Source organism: Balearica regulorum, chromosome 11, assembly GCF_011004875.1.
Source record: "Balearica regulorum gibbericeps isolate bBalReg1 chromosome 11, bBalReg1.pri, whole genome shotgun sequence".
Lineage (NCBI taxonomy): Eukaryota > Metazoa > Chordata > Aves > Gruiformes > Gruidae > Balearica > Balearica regulorum.
In genome coordinates, this window is record NC_046194.1 from 17,140,674 (window position 1) to 17,159,331 (window position 18,658).

The 18,658-nt window shown below is 39.4% G+C and overlaps 1 protein-coding gene across 1 annotated transcript in view; it reads left to right on the plus strand.

Annotated features, from left to right (window-relative positions):
• The window catches only part of COMMD5 (COMM domain containing 5), a 17,708-nt gene extending 5,256 nt beyond the window's left edge, over positions 1-12,452 (plus strand). The window contains 4 exon segments of the mRNA XM_075763497.1: positions 3,548-3,598; positions 7,572-7,667; positions 9,459-9,534; positions 11,951-12,452. Of these exon segments, the coding sequence (XP_075619612.1) occupies positions 3,548-3,598; positions 7,572-7,667; positions 9,459-9,534; positions 11,951-12,052 (325 nt within the window). The 3' untranslated portion in view covers positions 12,053-12,452.
• The last annotated feature ends 6,206 nt before the right edge of the window (positions 12,453-18,658 follow it).

Consider the following 18,658-nt stretch of genomic DNA (forward strand, 5'->3'; position numbering starts at 1 on the left):
CAATATTTTTTTAACATGTGTGGTAAGACAGTGGTAATGTTTCAGAAGCCAAGAAACTGCCCTACTTTTTTTCTTCTTTGAAAGGCCGATGATATAACGATCATGAAATCCTACCATCGTGTTCAGCTATGATCCCTCCTGCCCGTTACCCAAGAAAGCGTAGCATTTGGTACAGACTTAGTCAAAACCTGTATCGGTCTGTTCAGAGTATCTCTGGATAGAGTTCATACCCTAAAAGCTAAACATCAGATGCAAATAATCTTCATAGGTGTGAGAATAACAGCAGTTGATATTTTCATCTATAGAGAAACCTCTATGCCAAGGCCCAATTATCTGAAAATGCTAATTTCCCATAATTCTTAGCATTCCGATTGCTACCTAGGACAAACAGATAGATATGTTTCTAATTCTGTCTTTTTTCATCCTTATTTGTCCGTTAACCTGCCAATTGGCTTTCTTCTCAGACTCTGTTCTGCAGAGTCATAAGCATAATTTACTTTATGAGCAACTTCAGGTAAATTAAAGCTGCAGATTTAGACACGTAATCGGTGAAAGGTGTAATTGGGGCCATGATGAAAGGTGCCCGGCTAGTTGAAACAATTTTGTCTGCGGCTCAGTGCTGGAGTTTGGTCTGCCTTTTGTCTTGTGAGCTAAAATGCAAACGGCTTCCTCTGCCACGTCATGGACTTCACACCCAGGTTAAAGTAGGTCAGTAAGAAACTGATGAATTGCTTTTGACCCAGTGGGAGTTGGTGTCTTTTGAGGTGCATGCAGAATGTGTTCAGTGTGATTAAGGAACAATGAAGAGCGCTAAAAGCTCCATGCCACGTTCTCTAGGGGTGGGTGAATATTGCTGTGTTGAGCAGTGATGTGAAAGTTGGTATACAGGGGTGCCAGAAGTCACTGGGCTGGCTGTGCATGCTGGCTGTATCTGGAAATACAGACTTCCAGGCCTCTGTCCTTGTCATTTAACCACACTTTAATGCCTTACACTTTTGTAATTTGGGGTTTTTTTTCTCACTTCATGGATTATTCATGGAACTATAACAACACTTTTCAATCTGGATGATCTTTTTTATATCTTTTATATCTTGAAAAATCTTTTTTTATCTTGTTCTTGTTAGCATGACTGATACAGCAGCAATAGTTCAGGTAACTGCATTTGTGTTGCTTGCAGACTTTTATGTTTTACGTGCTGCTCGTAGCTGCTATGCTCCCATGATTCTCACATTATTGGGACTCTTCCTAACTTCCATCTCTGACAATCTTAGTTCCTGTGAGTACCTCTTCACCTTGTGGCTAAACTTTTAGAAGACTAAATAGCTTATTCTACTCTCAAGCTATGATACTTACTAAATTTGGTAGCACCTTTAGTATCTTCGATTCCTGTGGGAAATGTCATTTCCTATGTTCCCAACGCACTTGGGTTTGGAGATGAAATACCTGCTCATTTTTAAGGCATCTACTAATTACATTCAGACATTTATCCTTCTGTGGTGACTCCTGTGGGTCATCCTGTGATCATGTGCTTGAAGAACATATGTAATTGGTTGAACAGCAGTGTCTTGGCATTATTAGCACCCAGTGTTCGGGCAGGTATTTTGCATTTTAAGGCAGAAAAATGGCTTATTTCCTTTTTGTTGTTGTTGTGTCTTCTTTTAAAATGTTTGAGCTCTGAGCCAGATTACCTTTTTTTTTTTCACCTCTCCTGCATTCTATTTTGTTTTCTTCAGTGAAGCTGAATATTGGACTAATTCCACCCATATACAGTCTTGTTATTCTCAATTTCCTGATGATACGTCTGGTCTTGGCTTCTCGTTTTGGTGGAGAGAGAGGCTGGGAGACATGCCCCCTTCTGATTAATTAGATCAATACTACTCGTTTCACAGGGTTGCTGTTCTATACCCCTAATTCTTGGCCTGAGTGAGAATAAATTCACTCTAAATCATGGGTGCTATTTTTTTCCCCTCCTCTCTCAGGTTATTTAGTAACTTTATGGCTCAGGCCAATAACATGGGATTGAGACATCCTCACACCTTCTTCCTCGCCCTTTGAGTCTCTTCCTCAGAATGTTTCTTTGAACACTGATTGCCATCTGTAGCTCAGGCCTGAGCTGTGCCATGTTCTGTGTCTGGCCTCCTGTAAGCTGCTTGAGCCAGGAACAGAATTTTCAGCAAAATCATTAACTGCATAGCAAAAATAATGCAAGCTCAAAGGTAGCATTAATGCTTCTCTTTTAATAACGCTTGCTCTTTCAGTCGAGCAAGTGTTGTGATAGGTGTCATAATAATCATATTACAACTCCTTGTCTCCAGCTATTCCACTACATACAAAGGATATTTGGTCATCATCAGGATGGGTTAAGTGATACACTTGCACAGAAAGTGTAAGTAATGTTTGCAGAAATAGTCTCATCTGTTCTGAAAGACAGATACATGCAGCCAAAAAAGCACTGTCTAGTCTCTCCTCCTCACTTCCCAGTTTGCCTCAGATAATGACCTTGCTAATATGAATTCAGTTTTATCCAAGCACCATTTTAAAATGTGTTTTAACCCTACCTCTTCCATTAAGAATTCAAGCTTTAATAACTGTTGTTTCATCTTCCCACTGTGTGAGTTGATGAGTTGTTTTTTCTCCCATCATTAGATACTGTAAACCCTTTAGGACAGGTAACTTCCTTGTTTGCTTTGATTTTTCTTTGATATACCGCTGTGTATCTCAAGCCACTGGTGAGTAATGTCTCTGGGCACTGATTCATGTTGAGTGCTGGATTTAACTGTGGCAGCAGCAGTAGTTACTTCTCCCACTTGTCCAACCTGCCTCTCTGCAGGAGGTTACAGTCCCTGTGGGAAAGGCAGCTGAATGGATAGTGTTTGCTCTGCAGTCTTTGCAATTCACAGCCTGATATATTGAACTGAAAATCAACAGTGTCAGAGGAATGGTAAAGCAGTGGAGAGGCATAGGGCAGATGGAGTGTGAGTTAGTCCATTTGACCAGTTCTCATGGTCCCTATCAAATTTATGCTTGTCCTCCCCATGTTAGATACACCTGTTTTGTAAGTCATCTTAGCTACAATGGCCTCTGTTTTTACTTTTGAGGAAACAATTTATTCTGTTATCTTTTCATTAGACTTCAGGTGAAGGGAAATGAAAAGTATAAGTTTGGGATTTTTGAAAGTGTGCGTTGTTGGCCTGCCTTCTGCAGTTGTCAGAGCTATCAGTAAAATTTTTCTTGACTTTATCAAGCAAATACTGGGTTCTCTTGAAACTCACTGTTGCCACACTAGGTATGACAGGAAGATGTAATAGAGTTTTTAGGGTTCTTGCTATAAAAACATAGGCTGTCCTTTTGAGAGCCTAGACTGAATCAATACTGAAGTGCTTAGGTAAGAGCTGATGGCAATTTTAAGCAATGGAAGATGGAAAATGTTGACACATTTTTTGTGTTCTATAATAGATTTTTTTTTTTTTTTTTTTTTTTTGTAGCTAAGGCCATATATTTGTGGTTACAAAACACTTAACTATTTTGTATTGCTCTTATCTTTAAGGATACCAGAAGATTTCATCGTGGACTTTTCCAGTATAGTCTTTGGTAACAGGTTAGTATCTTCATGTACCATGCACTGTGCAACCAGCAGGGTTGCACAGAGCTCTGCTGACAAAAATCCCAGGCCAACTGAAGGAACAGCAAAATTCTCTAAATTAATGAGAACAAGATTTGTCCTGTTATTTTGATTCAACATAATATGATGTCCATCATGCATGGCTATATATGCAGTAAGTAGCTTTCATGCCAATTTTCAATTTTTCTGTGGTCATCACCCATCAGTTTTTATAATATTTAATAGACTCAGTAGGTGCATCGATACCTACAGATGAAAAATGCATCGTAGAATTAAACATTGTTATCATCATTATCATTGCAAGTTAGAGCAAAAGTGAGAGACTTGGTTTGTTGAGAGGCAAACTACATATGCCTTCTACCTGCTGTAGTTTGTAGAAGCTTTTTCAGATAGCACTTATTCAAGTCTTAAAGTACAGTTGAATTGGGAGTTCTCACTGGGTGATCTGATGACACATACGAGATACCAAGTGCTCTCCTAGCTGTAATTCATTTTCTAAGCAGTATGTATACCTCAGTAACTCCAGAGGAAGTACTAAATCAAGAACTTTTTGAAAAGCCTATCTCTTTTGTCCATTCTAAGGATTCCTTTTTTCTATATGGTTCTCTGCTCGACCATACTTAGCTTATTCTACATCTAGAAATTGGTTGAACTTTTTGCATATGTAAAACTTTGCTCCTTGAAACTTGAGGGCACTCAGCATATAGCATCACTAACCCAGTGCTGCTCCAGATATTCTTCGTGGAATCTTGATAATCATAGTTGTGGTATTTCAGTTACCCTCACAAGGGTTTGAATGCTGCTACCAAAGTTAAAAATATTTTTCATTTCCTTGGTTAAGATCTTGGCTTAAAGCTAAAGGTTCTTGGAGTAAAAATAAATTCAGCCTTCTCATCTTTTCTTTGCTCTTCTGTTTGAATTATAGGTGTTAAGAATGCAAAATTCATGGTTGCAAAGTGGAAATATTGTTTGCAGTGGAAAAAGAAGATAAATTTAGATGTCATTTGAAGCATGCATGATTGTCTGTTTTCTACTGTGAAATCACGATGCTGGAAAATTTAGCTTTTTCTCATTTTGAAAGCTGTGATTATCCAGTGTAATCTTGCTCTGTGTTTTGAGACCAAAGAAGAGCACCTCACATTTGATTTCTAGACAGATCTGCTTTTATAATCTTAAATGTAATGCTGAATCATATATATGCTTATTGTATTGTAAATATATACGATTGTGATGGTAAGAGAAGTATTAGCATCTGATCAAAAATTCAGTATGAGTTAGATAACCCAGAAAAATCCATTTTTAATACTTTTTCTGGCATCTTATTCTATTTTTGCAATTTTGTTCACTAAACAACAGTTCTGAAGTACTGGAAATTTGTCACTTGTATTTCTCTGTCCCCACAGTTCCATCAAGCTCTACAGACTGAAAGGGAAGAAAAACTTGCCACACTGACACCATCAAATAACTGCATGAAATTAAAACTTTTTTTTTTAAGGGAAAGGATAACCCTAACTTCCCCCTCTCTGAATGTTTATAATAAATGTACTGCATTGTTTTTTAAATAGCGTAGCTTTAGTTTCTACAAGGAAGGTGCGTTCTGCGTGCCATTTGTCAGCATTTCACACATACTGATTTATTCATTCTCCCTGATCAGTGGCCTGCTAGGCGTGTGTTTTGTGCACAGGGAACCATCCAGGATTTGTCTTCAGTTTTGATATTGTTGGGTCAAAATTATTTAATCTTTCCTTTTCGAGTGTTCTTCTGTTGCATCCTTTGGCAGATGATGTTCTTGTCACCAGGTGTATCATCCTTTCCACGTATAATTAGGATGGTCTCTAGCTGATCCATGGTGCTTTACTGGATCCAAATTCTGCCTTCTGCACTACATGCTGACACTATATTGCAGCCGTTCGCACAGAGTGTTTAAAAAATGTATTATAGTTTATATGTTTTGGATATAAGATCCATTGAGTCTTTTCTGCTCCATTTTGCTATCCCTCTTAGAAATCAACAGCTTGATTAATGGCCTCTAGAAGTTCTGTCTGTATGTTGGCCACTATGCACATTCTGTCATCCTTACAGGATTCTTTGCAGTTCTAGTTGTGATCTTGTCCAAGCTGGGAAGGTGCTGACAGAAGCTTAAACTAACCTATAAAAGCTGCAACTCTTTCTGAAGGAATGGTGCTGAGGTGCGGTCCTGACCAGAACTAAAGCTTTGTGGTTTGGCCACAGAAATGCCATAGCTTAACAATTTTCAGAAACTTTGATGTTTGGGCATTGCTGAACTTTCCTACCGCTGCTAACTAGAACATCTTCCTGTTTTCTCTACTCTTTCTTCCCCCCAAATGCTGGTGCTTCCATTGATGGGAGTTAGCGTGTCTCAAGGAAGCGGTAGCAGTGTGGCTATTTTTAGGTATTCCCCAAATTAAGCAATACTCTGGCAGCAGCTCGCCACTGAGGGAAAGGCCTGTTCTTATTGTTTAATCCTGCTAATGACCGTTCTAGACTCCAGCTCCTCATGGTTGCACCCAGCTGCAGTGACCTATTTCCTATCCAGTAGTTGACAGTGAGTAAGAACCAGCTGATCTATTTTTTCTGCTCATTCCTTTACATACTATTAGGAATGTGTGTCACTTCTGACACCACCCACCCCACCTCAAAAAAAAGCATAAATTCTTATCTTATATTGCCTTTGCTAAATGCAAGAGTATTGGAGGATCTCAGCTTGTCAGTCCTGTGTCCGTTATCAAATCATTAATCTTTCTGGGCAGTTTCTAAAGGCACCAGCTAACTTGCACACAAAAATCTGAGTAGGGATGTTAGACTATCATTCCTGCAGTCCTTGATTTGTTCAGAGAGGATTCCTTTCTGATGTAAAGACCGTAATTAGATTATGTTTAGCACCATGGATAAAGGATGTAACGTTTCTTATCCTGCCCTTAGCAGGAGTACTGGAGTAGCTTTGAAATGTACCATAAATAACTTCAGAGACCTGGGATGCTTAGCAAAAATAAAAATATGGTAAGTAACGTGAAGTCCAGACTAGCTCCTGAATGGACCAGCTCAGCGACCTCATTCTGAAGATATTTCTGCATATAGATCTAAAAATGGGTGGTTGTTATGTCTTCATGTCAGATTTGGCTTGTTTACTTAGCCAGAGCTTAAGATGCTGTTAAAATTTTAAAGATTGTCAACCATCTGAAGTTTAATCGCTGTCAACTGTATTTCCTTGCAGAAATAAACTGAGGCTTGATCGGCCTTGTTCTTCCTGCAATATGAGTAATAAATGAATTCCTTGGCTTCTTACACATTAGACTAGACAAAAATCATTAAGGTTGTTCTGGGGTTTGCAGTGAACATTATGTAAGGTACTTATGAGTTTGTAGTGGTTAGCAAGAACCACTGTGTGATTTTTTTTTTTTTTTTAAAGTATGCTTCAAAGTACACCCTAATATTGTTATGTTTTAAAATGTTGCTGCTCACTAATACTAGATGCTTTCTGCTGAAGGAGCACAGTGGCCTTATTCCAACTTTTTTGCTCAAGTCACCTGTCTCGTTCTGCTTGCTTGTTTCTGTTGGATCTGCATGCGGGTAAAGGTATATTTGCAGATGCCTTTCTATGCCTCACAGTTGCATATAATTGAAATAATAGATACGCCAGCCACCACAATGACTCTTACTAAACTTTATAGTGACATCAGTTTACTGGAATTACACAGAGTCACTTGGTCTCTTTTTTTTAACATGGACCATAGGTAAACATAGGTAAAGTGGTTAATCTAAGCCCAGCTGTCTTAAGTACACGAAACTCAGACCTTTCTAAGTGAGGATGGATGTAGGAGAGCCACAAGTTCCAGAGAAGCCTTCTGAGGAGTCTTACTTTCTCTTTAGATTGTTGTTTCTTTTATGAATTTGCATTTCAGTCTCCTATTTCCGATTTTCTCTGTAGGCGTCCTGCTTCCGAAGGCACAGCTGTGATACAAGGAAGTAGGCTGCCAAGTGTCCAGGACTTCAAGTGGAGAGTGGACGTAGCTATATCGACAAGGTATAAAAGAGAATCCTGCATGACCCTGAATTCTTGTGCTGCTTAAAAATGTTAATGATGTTAAAATATATCTTGCTGTTAGGGATTTGCATGTAGTATTAAATGGATATGGGTAAAAAGATAGGGAGGGGATTTCCTGGATACTGTGGAAGTCAGTTTATATACAGGTTACTGCTGTTAATGTGGACCTGCCAACAGGCTGCTGCCTTCATCTTCTACTAATGATACTTTTTAGGTTTCTTATTTGTTTTGATCTCTCAAACCTCTGTGCTAGAAACATTTTACACAAAGTTTGAGTCGCTCGATATTTTAAAACTTAATAGCACTGATAGAACTCCACAGATCCTCAGAGACAATGGAATAAACTAGATAGAGCCTCACGCAGCCAGCCAAGCTCTGTTTTGCTGGAGCAGGGGAGGGAAATCATCTATTCAACCTCTCAAGTAGACTATCATTTTTGTATGTTGCACATGTGAACTAAACTGATGGTCTGCTGTAGATTCTACAGAGAGGCTTCAGAACATCACCTTTGCGCTGCCCGAGTTATGCAATTGGTCATTGATCTACCTTCTAGTTTCTTTCACAAAACAGGAGTAAAGGCCTTTAGGATCATCCTGTCTGTGCCTGCAGTGAAAAGCTTCTTGCCATCTGCCACAGCAGAGGCAGCTGGGGAATGGATCTTTAGCTAGAGCCAGAAGGAAACAGAAACCTCTTGTCTGTGCTGTTCCTGGTCTTTATCTAGTTCTAACCAAGACAGACAGGGGTGAAAGAAATTGGAAAATGATCCAGTATTTGTCAGTAGCATAAATTGTTAGCATGAGTGACTTCATATTGCATTCATGACTACCTGCATCCGAGGGAGAGTGCAGTCTCTTTGCTGCCATCGTTGAGAGGCCCATGGGTAATCACGGATAGTCTTCCTGAAATCAAGAAAAAGACTCCTAAGTGAAAACTGTAATGCCCACAAGCTACTAGTTCAGGTGACTCTCAGATGAGCAGTGATGTAAGCACCACACAGGTATCGCTATGTGGAAAAATCTGTACTTATAAGAGAGGAAAATGTACAGATAAACATCCTCGGGCACAGTGCTTGCAAGCTGCGGGCAAATCCTATGATTTGTTTTTCGAACAACACAGGAGAAATACGTTATCCTTTCCTATTTTCCGTCCTCTTATTTTCCTTTCCAGTCAACCTCCCCCCTGGGATTTCTTGTTTATCATCCAGCAACAGCCTCTGCAAAGAGGTTTCATTTCTGGCTTCAGCGCCTGTCTGTACCTGAGCAGGCTTTGGCAACATCGGTTGATGGAAGCTGCACAGGAATGACTCATTTCCCCTCTTTGGGTCATCAAATAAAATAACAAGCCACAAATTTAGGATGAGTACTGGAAGAACTTGATTCCCCAAAAGAGATGGCAATTGAAAGTATGAAGGGACGGAAAGGATTAATGGTAAACTGAATAAGAAAACTGTGCACTATTACTAGCAGTACTTGGTCAGCTCTTATCCCTATCGTAGTTTTACTAAATGAATTATCATGTAAAATGAAAATGCTCTTAAACTGGCAGTTGCTAAACTATTAAAAAATTTTTTTATTCTCAATACTGAGGAAAATTGGACAGGACTCCTGTGTTCACGAGTTGCCAGCCAGCCAGGTACAGGATTCTGTGATGGTAATTACTCATGTTCTATGTAAAGGTTACATGAGCATCTTAAATTGTTACTGTACAATGCTGTACTCATCACACTGCTGATGTCTATTGTTGTAATACTAATAACATAAATAATTTTAGTTCACTGGCCCGTGCACTTCAGCCATCCATTCTAATGATGATGAAGCTTTCAGATGGGACAGCTCATCGCTTTGAAGTAAGTCTGATTGCCATAATAAATAGAAAAGAAACCACTTGAAGTTCTTTCTAAAAAGTTGAATTACTATTTAAAATATTAAAGCTTTTGTAAACAATGTGTTATCATTTGTTTGTTTTCTTTGGAATCCTTCATGTTCAGTGTAGCCGCATACAATATATAATGAAACACTGACCAAAATCATTTCGTACCTTGTTCCTACACACATTTTGCTGAAACCTCATTTGTTAGAAGAATATTAATTGCTGAAAAGCACTGTTGCATAATATCTGGTTCAATTAAAAATTATGGTTTTGTTATCAACTGTAACCTTCAGACCTGATGGTGGCTGTTGAGGGCAGAAAAAATACAATACAAACTCCTACATTTGGTAGAGAATGGTAACGTTCTCTTCTGTGGCAGAGGTTTATTCTTTTTCTTCAGTACACTTGTTGCTGTTAGCAAGAAAGTAGAAAAACTCTTTGCTTTTTACTTCAGAATTAGTCAGTGGCAGTATTTATGACACCGTACGTAATGGCTTGCTAGAAGATGGCATAAATTCTTCCATATTTTTAACCTTTGAAAAGGAATGCTATTTGTTCTATAAATAACATGGTGGTGCGTACAGGAATTCAGTGCACAGCAGGCATTGTTACATTTGAACTCTGTAAAGATTTTGGCTTCAGTTCATGTGTTAGTAGTAACTATTGAGGAAGGCACAAATTCTGTGCTATGTTGCAAAGTGGTGAGGGTGTCACTTCACAGAAGATGCAATTCACACCTCTGTGGACAGTCCAGCTCAGGGCATCCTGTACACTCTGTTTGAGATCTTCCATGGAACTTAAATGATGCCATGGACTTCAGGTTAACTGTTTACAATTGGGTAAAAGTTTCACTTGTGGGAATAAAAACCAGAATATATTATTTACTGTTTAGATTTAGGGCTTTATTTCCTAGTGTATAATATGAAGTCTTGGTGGCATTGTTCCTGTTTGGTTTGGGTTTAGGTTTTTTCGTTGTAAGTCTGTGGAAGACCCTTTGCTATTCTGCAGTGGAGGTGTGTTGGTGTGCCTGTCCAGTACGTGCAGAAGTGCAGATACCTGATAGCAAACAATGTGCTTCTCTTAGAATCAGTTCTTGGCTGCTGCTTAGATCTGAATGCCAAAGATCTGGCTGTAAACACGATTTCTGTATCTGATGAGTGGTCTTCCCACAATTAGTAGCTCTTTGGGATAAACCTATGTTTTGGTTCAAGGTGCCATATGCAAGGAAATATCATCCTCACTTCTTCAGTTTCCTTTCATTCAAAATGTCCTGTTAACAGGGCTTATCTAAGATGTTAAGTCCAGAAGATAATTCCGTTATAAATAGTTTTAAAATGTGTATGCCACAGGGAGAAGTTACACTCTTTGGTCTCTTGGGTTTGGTTTGTTTTTTTTAATCGCAGTGTGATTTCTGACAATGAAGATTTTTTAAAAAGCAATGGGAACTGCAGCATTTTAGTCTTTTATATATGTCAAAAGTGAAAAGGACATGATGCCTTTTTATGCATTTCTGATGCATATGGAAAATGCAAATCAGATGTTGGATTCCTCTCACATAATTGATATCTGTGCTACAGTAGGCAGAAGGGTGACAAGGGACTCTGTCAAATGAACTGCAAGTCTTCAGTGTAGTCAAAGTAGTGGAGTAAATTAGGCAGTGCTCTGCAGAGTGGCCTGCGACTAACTAGACTGCTACTGGTACTCACGTGAGCACAGGCGTTTGTGCACTGCGCTAATGCTAATCTGCGTCACCCAGTCTGTGCCTGTGCTCAGATGTGGTTCTCTGGCTTAACAGATAATAGATTTCCATCAATTTGGCTTCTCAGGCTTGAAATGGTAAAGTCAGGTCCATTAGTCTCCTGCACAGTTGAAAATATTTTGGGTATTAAATCAAAATCTTTTGTCGTCCATGTATAGACAGTGCCCAGTCCTCTTTGCTCTTGAGGTTGCTGCCAAGCCTCTTGCTTTGAGGCTCAATTTCTTTCTCCTGCACATTTGGACAAGCAGAATATCTGGAATTTGTTGCTTGAGAATTCTGTAGGCTCCACAACCTTCCAGGTGTCTTTATCCTTCCTTCCAATCCACAACTCTCTTACTTCACCACAGCAGCCACCATTTTACATTCTGGAGTACTTCCTTTATCACATCAGGCAGTATAGAAAATGTACTATGTAGCTGTTATTTCTGGGTTTTCCCACTCTCCTCTTCTTTTTCACCCAGATGATTTAGTTGAATTAACTGAATTTTATTAACCTCAAATCCTTTGTCTTAAGTCTAAAAAACAAAAAAAAGGAATTTTAAGAGAGGTTGGGCCAACAGTCTGGAATGTTCCCTGTCCATAGGCATAGTTCTTAAGATGTATCATGTTTTCTAACCTGAATATTCTGTTTCAGGTGCCAGTTGCAAAGTTTCAAGAACTGAGATACAATGTTGCTCTTATACTGAAGGAAATGAATGACTTGGAGAAAAGGAGTGTGCTGAAGATCCAGGACTGAACACTTTTAAACTGGGAGTTTATAGAACAGATCTGAAACCCTCAGCGTGTTTTGTGAACAGCAAAGCAGGGGACTGTCACCACTTTGCCAGTCTGAACTGCAATGTAGCATTTATGATGTCTGCTGTAAATATTTTTTCAATTCAAGTGTTAAAAGCACAAGCTCTTTTCATAAGACTTAGGAAAACCAAAAAATGTATCTATGAAAATGTATAATGCATTTTTGCATGATTCATCAAAACATTTTTTAAATAACTATCTTAATAGATGTAAGAGTCATTTATTTCTGATTATGATTCATCACTCTAATTATTTTTGAAAGCCTGCTACCGGAAGCCCTATCAATGTATATCATAAGAAAGCTCTGCAGTATCTCAAATAAATAAAATTTAAAAAAACACTCCTGCGCTGTAGTGTGACAAATATTAACTTTAGTTTTGCATAAGTAAAATTGCTGTCTGGCTTCTCATGAAGTGACTGAGGTATAGCTACAGACACTTAAAGGCTAATTTAGAAGAAAATGGGAACTCCGTGGATCAAGAAAGAAGTATCGACTGAGCTTCCAGAACTAATTCCATGGACTTGCAGAAGTGGAAAGGTGCAATCTAAGTCTTTATCTGGTTGATCAGAATGGGTTAAATAGCAGTAATTGCATCAATTTCTAACTGGAAATGCCTGCCTTTTGTTTCATGTATTTCCTATATGTTATATGTGAATGGAGTCAGCTGACATTACGGGGCCAAACCTCTGGCACTGCGATGACAGCGAACAGCAGGAGGCAGTAACCTTGTAGACCACTACAGCCATATACTCATCAATGGTGCAAGTCAGACCCAGGATGAAGAGGATGCGTACAGCCTCTGGGATGAAAGTCACAGGTATGAAGACATCCAATCCCCAGGTCAAGAAAACAGTTAAGTATAGGCTGAAGTTCCCTGAATTGGTCAGGCAGTTGGACTAGCTGATCATCGTGGGTCCCTTCCAACTGAAATATTCCAAGTTACTCCTTTGCCCCATGAGTAAACCTTGGAGGAACTCCCTTAACTTGAAGCATGTGTTTTAAGTCTCGTTTAAAGGCCATAAGACCACAAGTATGTCCCTAAGAGCTTTGCCAAGAAGGGACACATTCCTCAAATGTTGCCTGAACGAGTTTTTCCCCCAGCAGCAAAGATACAGAGGCTGTGAGCAATGGCTTGAAGACAGCACAGGCCATGGGCACTAGAACTGTAGGATTTACCTGGCTATCAAAGGTAGTTTAGAGAGCAGGTGCCACTGCTATTGTTAAGCACTGGCTTATTCTAGCTGCTTTCAGGGTTTCTGCCTCACTAGTACCACCTGTACTTCTCTCTCTCATTTTTTGTGATTGTACAACTTGCCTTTATCTCCCTCACTCTGCAGAAAACTGCTGAAATTAAAATTGTGGATTCAGGAGGCCTTTTACACACCCACAGTTGTTTGTGTAGGAAAGGATGACTTGGCTCTTGGATTTTAAGACTCACAGCAGGCATAAAAAGACTTCATTGTCATACTTTTTTAAGAGGAGACTTCTCTGACAGCAGTCCATACCAATCTAAAGACAGCTAAATAGCTGTGGTCCAGAAAGCTTTAGCATTAATTTGATGTTTTCTTTTTGGTTTTACTTTGTGAAGCTTGTTCATCTTCTTTCCGAAATTACATTATCACAAGCTGTGAAACAAAACATACATTGTTATGTTCCTTGTTATAACCTTTTCCTTCTGAATGTTTAGGTTTACGTGGTTCCAAACCAGAAAGGTATCTCAGCTGTAACCGTGAGAGTCTTTTCAGACAAATGGAACGCTGCGTGGGTATAACATGACTGATTGCTCAAGACATTTGCAAAGTATTTTTTTACTGCTCAGAGTAGAAGAATCCATAAATACCTTTACCTTCTAGACAGAATATATTCATTCAGGTGTTCTCCCGTAACAGCAATTGTCCATGTTCTCCAGAAATGGAAAGGCTTCCTGACTGTTTTCCTCACGTTCTCTGCAAAGGGTCATCGACCTCTTAGTCTCAAGTTTGTCTTGCCACACGTAAAGCAGGAGTTTGCTGGAACTGGAGGTTTACCATGCACACTGAGGGGTACTTAAATACTTGGGATTTATATTCCTCTCTACTTAAAAGAAGAGTTAATTTGGGCTTTCCTTCTGACAGATTAGCTTTCCAGTGAAACAGCAGTTGTCACCAAAATGGCTTGCGGGAGTGGCTAGTGGATAGTTCCTCAGTTTTGCTAAAATAAGAGCCTTCAAATTATTGTTAGGTTTCTCAGAACTTTATGGTGAATTGTGTGTTAAATATTTGTTCAACACTGAAATATCTTCTTAATTCACAATTAAAATACTCTGGAATTTGAATTCCACTGAATTTCTGACTGTAGCCCTTTCATTCCAATACAGAACAAAAGTAACCTGCTAAGAATGTGGGTATGTCTGAACAGAAATTATTTTACCCAACTCACTCTAGGTTTGGTTACGCTTCAAGGACACACTGTGAATCCCCCTTTCTTTATCACATGGTGAAAGATACAGCTCGACTGGGATGCTCGCTTTGTCGGTCCTGAGGTCTTGTCAAGCTGATCACTAGTCACTCATCAATTAGGAAGGTAGGAGGTTTGCGTGGGAAGGGCACTGGTTTTTTTTTCTTACTACAGACTGTTCACGGATCAACAAGGACCTTTCACAGGTTCTATTGGTAGTTTTCCCTGAGAAGCAAACCCTAGTGATCCAGTTGCTTTCTCTATTTGATGGTGCCATGCAGTTATTGAAACTGAATAATGTATTTGTCAATGTCTTCATTCTGGTGATTTTCTAACCATAGCATATGAACATAAATTTCTCCATTACACCTTTTCTTTCATTTCCTTTATAGTATATAGAACATTATGCCTTTTCTTTCAAGATTCATGTGTCAAAACATATTTAAAATAGAACTTGGTTGTTTTTCAATTTAAATCATGTGTGTATAACATCAGAGATGCCCATTGCATCCAGGAGTAGTCACAGTAGGCAGAATGCAAAAGGAGAGTTAAAGGTGGTTGCCAGAAGACATTCAGAGATTCAGTAGCAAAATATCACAGAACTCGCATGTCTTCACTTCCTGTTCTCCAACTGTAAGTGTAGCTTCCTGACGTAATGGTCAGACCTCCCTCTTGTTTGTTTGTCTGGTTTTTTTAATTGGCTCAACTCCATGGGCCATCAGTCCAAATCTGTTATTGCCTACGGACTTTAAGGCCCGGTTGGATGAGGCTGTGGGCAACGTGGTCTAGTGGAGGGTGTCCCTGCCTGTAGCAGGGGGATTGGAACTACATTATCTTTAAGGTCCCGTCCAACCCAAACCATTCTATGATTCTATGGCTATTACAGTGTGTGCAGAGCACTTGAAAATAAAAAGCCATCTGTGGCTGTATTTGTGATGTGACTTTTCACATCCCTGCTTCAAGTAGAGAAGGAGCTTTGTCAGCATGACTAGTAGGTCAGAATTTCACACTTGGGTTAGCTGTGTTTGAGAGGAGAAACAAACAGGTTTGATGGTTGTTTTTGTGGTCTCAAAGTGTGACGCAGATTGTAGCTTCAGAAGAAGGCTGAAGAATGTAGTCATGCTCTCCTACTGCCTGTTACACCAGCCATTAACTGCTGGAAGAAGATCAGTATTGTCCTCGTTGTCATGAAAAGGGAGAAATTAAACCTCCCTTTGTAGAAAAATCATACAAGGGAGATGTGCTTTTGCAGAGTGAGTCACCTCCTAGCTTTAACTTCTGTTTAACTGAAGGATAAATCTGTTCTTGATCTCATGAACAATGCAGGTAGGTAGGGGGTTGCTGGGGTGGGGTTTTTTTTCTTTTTTCTTTTGCCGTTTTTTTTTCTTTCTAATCAAGTACACCTCATGACCCACTGCCGCTCCAAGTCCATGAATATATGTATGAATGTATGAAAACTCCATGCTTTCAGGATGTGTTATATAAAAACACCCCAGCATATCTAGATTATGTACATTCAATTTACACAGCTGTTTTTGCTAAAACAGTCTTTGCAGAGCCAGGCCTGATGTCAGAATCAAATATTTTGTAATTGTTTGATTTGTAGTGAACAGTAAATTATTGTCTTGGCTTTAAAATATTTTGCCGTTAGTGACTGTACGGCTTGCTCTGTACCTGTCACACCCCACAAAGTACTAACATTTACCAAACACCACACATACCAGGAACTAGCAGAGGCAGAACCAGCTTGTTTCTCCCCTAAGAAGTCACAGAGTTCTTGCCCATAGGCCATTGGTGATAAGGTCTTAACTATTTTCTGGCTTTGGATAAAGGTCCGTGTTCTGAACCCTCCTAAGCATACAGCTTCCACCACGGGAGTGGTTCATAAGCACAGATGCCCTTTTCTCTTGAAATGTTTCAGCCCTGTCCCTGCTGGTGTAAGAGAATTCCCAGAAGTATGTTTCACAGTGCTTTTTTGAGACTCATTTCAGTCCCAAGTGATCAGACTGTCAGCTAGCCCTGCGGATGCCTTCATACATTGTAAATAGAAACTGTGGAAGTTCTTTTCAGAGCACAAATGCTGATTACATTTTCTCTGATAATCTATTTCCATTCCCTATCTTGAATTCATGTGCTGCTAGAAACCCTCCCTTTATACCAGGACTTATCTCTTTAAGCGTCTGCTATGTAACTATGTAAATACTGGTGGCGTATCCCTGATAGAGAGATTGTCATTGCATTGCTACTGGTAACCAGTGGTTATGTCACTTTCCCTCGCTTGAATAGACTTTGACTCATAGTGGTTTTCAGGACAATGGTTATAAAATAACACACTGAGGGGTTGCCGAGACTATAGTTTTGCAATAGAGACAACTGTTGACCTCAAGCCTACAAGAAAACAATTTTATTTTCTTTTTTCTTGTTTCTGTTAAGGGTTTTGTTCTTTTATAGCATAAGTTTTTCTTGCATGAAAGTTTGGAAAACAAGAAGTCGATGTTAGCAAGCTTGAGTCTGGTGGGAAAACCCCACAGATCCAAGCACAAACACTAATTCTTTCTAACTCTTCTGAAGCATTGCTTAACTGAAATTTTAAGTGCTTCAGTTGTCCTACCTTTCTTTGAATTATTTGATGGCAGGATGTGCTATACTTTGGATTATTGTCCAACTTAAGTGATGGCAGAAAATTACTGAAACTAGCAGTTAATTGAATAACCTTTTTCTAATTAATGGACCTGCCTGGGAACAATGGTTAGATGATGAACTTTTTTTTTTTTTTTTAATAGATTCAAGAGCCCTAGTGACAAGGGCCAAATTTGTGGCAGGTGCAAAATGTCTTAGCATCATAGGAATCAAAGACAATTGAAGAGTCTGATGTCTGGCTGTTTCCAGGTATATATCTGACTTTCTATATAAGCTTAAGGATTGCCTACACATGGACACATAAACATCACAAAATTAGCCCTCATTATTGAAGTGTATATTATTAGGATATGAAATCCAGAATGTAAGTGGTTTAAAATTAGTTTTTCACTTTAAACCTAAATTCATCTGAACTATCTCAAGTATCCTCTCTAAACAAGGTCTTGCAAAAGTTACATTACCTCTCCTTTCTTCCATCGTTTGTCCTGTCCATTCAAGCCCCATAGGTAGGGCTTGTCCCTTAATACCTGCTGAGCTTACACAGTCTAAGCTGAGGAGTCCAGACACTTCTGTAAGTAAGAAATGGGAAATTAATTCCTTCATCCCCTCTCTTGAGCTTTGTGAGGAGGCCAATAGTGTCAGTGATAGGATATCCTCAGAAATTTCAAATTCTGCAGCAGATTTTAAGACAGTGTGAAAAGTGCCCTATGTTTTTAGAGTATTTGCAAATGTATGTATATATATCACGGACATTTCTAGAAACTGTAACTGTAGATCTGTGTAAAAGTGCAAACAGAAAAAAAAAAGAAATCAGACAACTTCTTTTAAAACAAACAACTGTTTCTATTCTATGGTAGCACAGGTCATTTTCTCCCTAGGCTACATTTAGCACAAACAGTTACACAGCTAGTACAATCCTTTCATATAATGAAAAGTGGTGGGAAAGTGCAGATTGAAGTGATCAACACATCTGGTCTTAAATAAAACAAACATACATCATATTCAATGTGCTTTTTTATCTAGAACCTGGCATGGACAGATGTATCTATGCAATATGCCACACTGCATGACCAAACAAACACATTTTCCTTCTAATGTTCTGCTTGCTTATCCTAAAAGCATGATTACCTGACAATAAAGTAGGTTCACTACTGCGTAACGCTTAACGAGGGTGATTAACTGTGTAACTGCAGCCTTTAAAATTCCAGTTCTAGCAGGAAATGGCATTCTTGTTTCTCAAAATCGCTTCGAACTGCTATTTCTTTTGTATTACCAAACCCGGGAGTCAATTCAGTTTCTCACCGCGCTGTCACTGCAGACCAAGGGGTAACCGTAACTTTCAGCGTGCCCGGGCTGCCGGGGCGGGGGGGAAACGGTTCCCGGGTGGGTGCCAAACCCCACAGAGTCCGGGCCGGCGGGGACGAGGGCGAGTGCCGGCTGATTTGGGCTGGTACGAGAGCTACCGAAAGG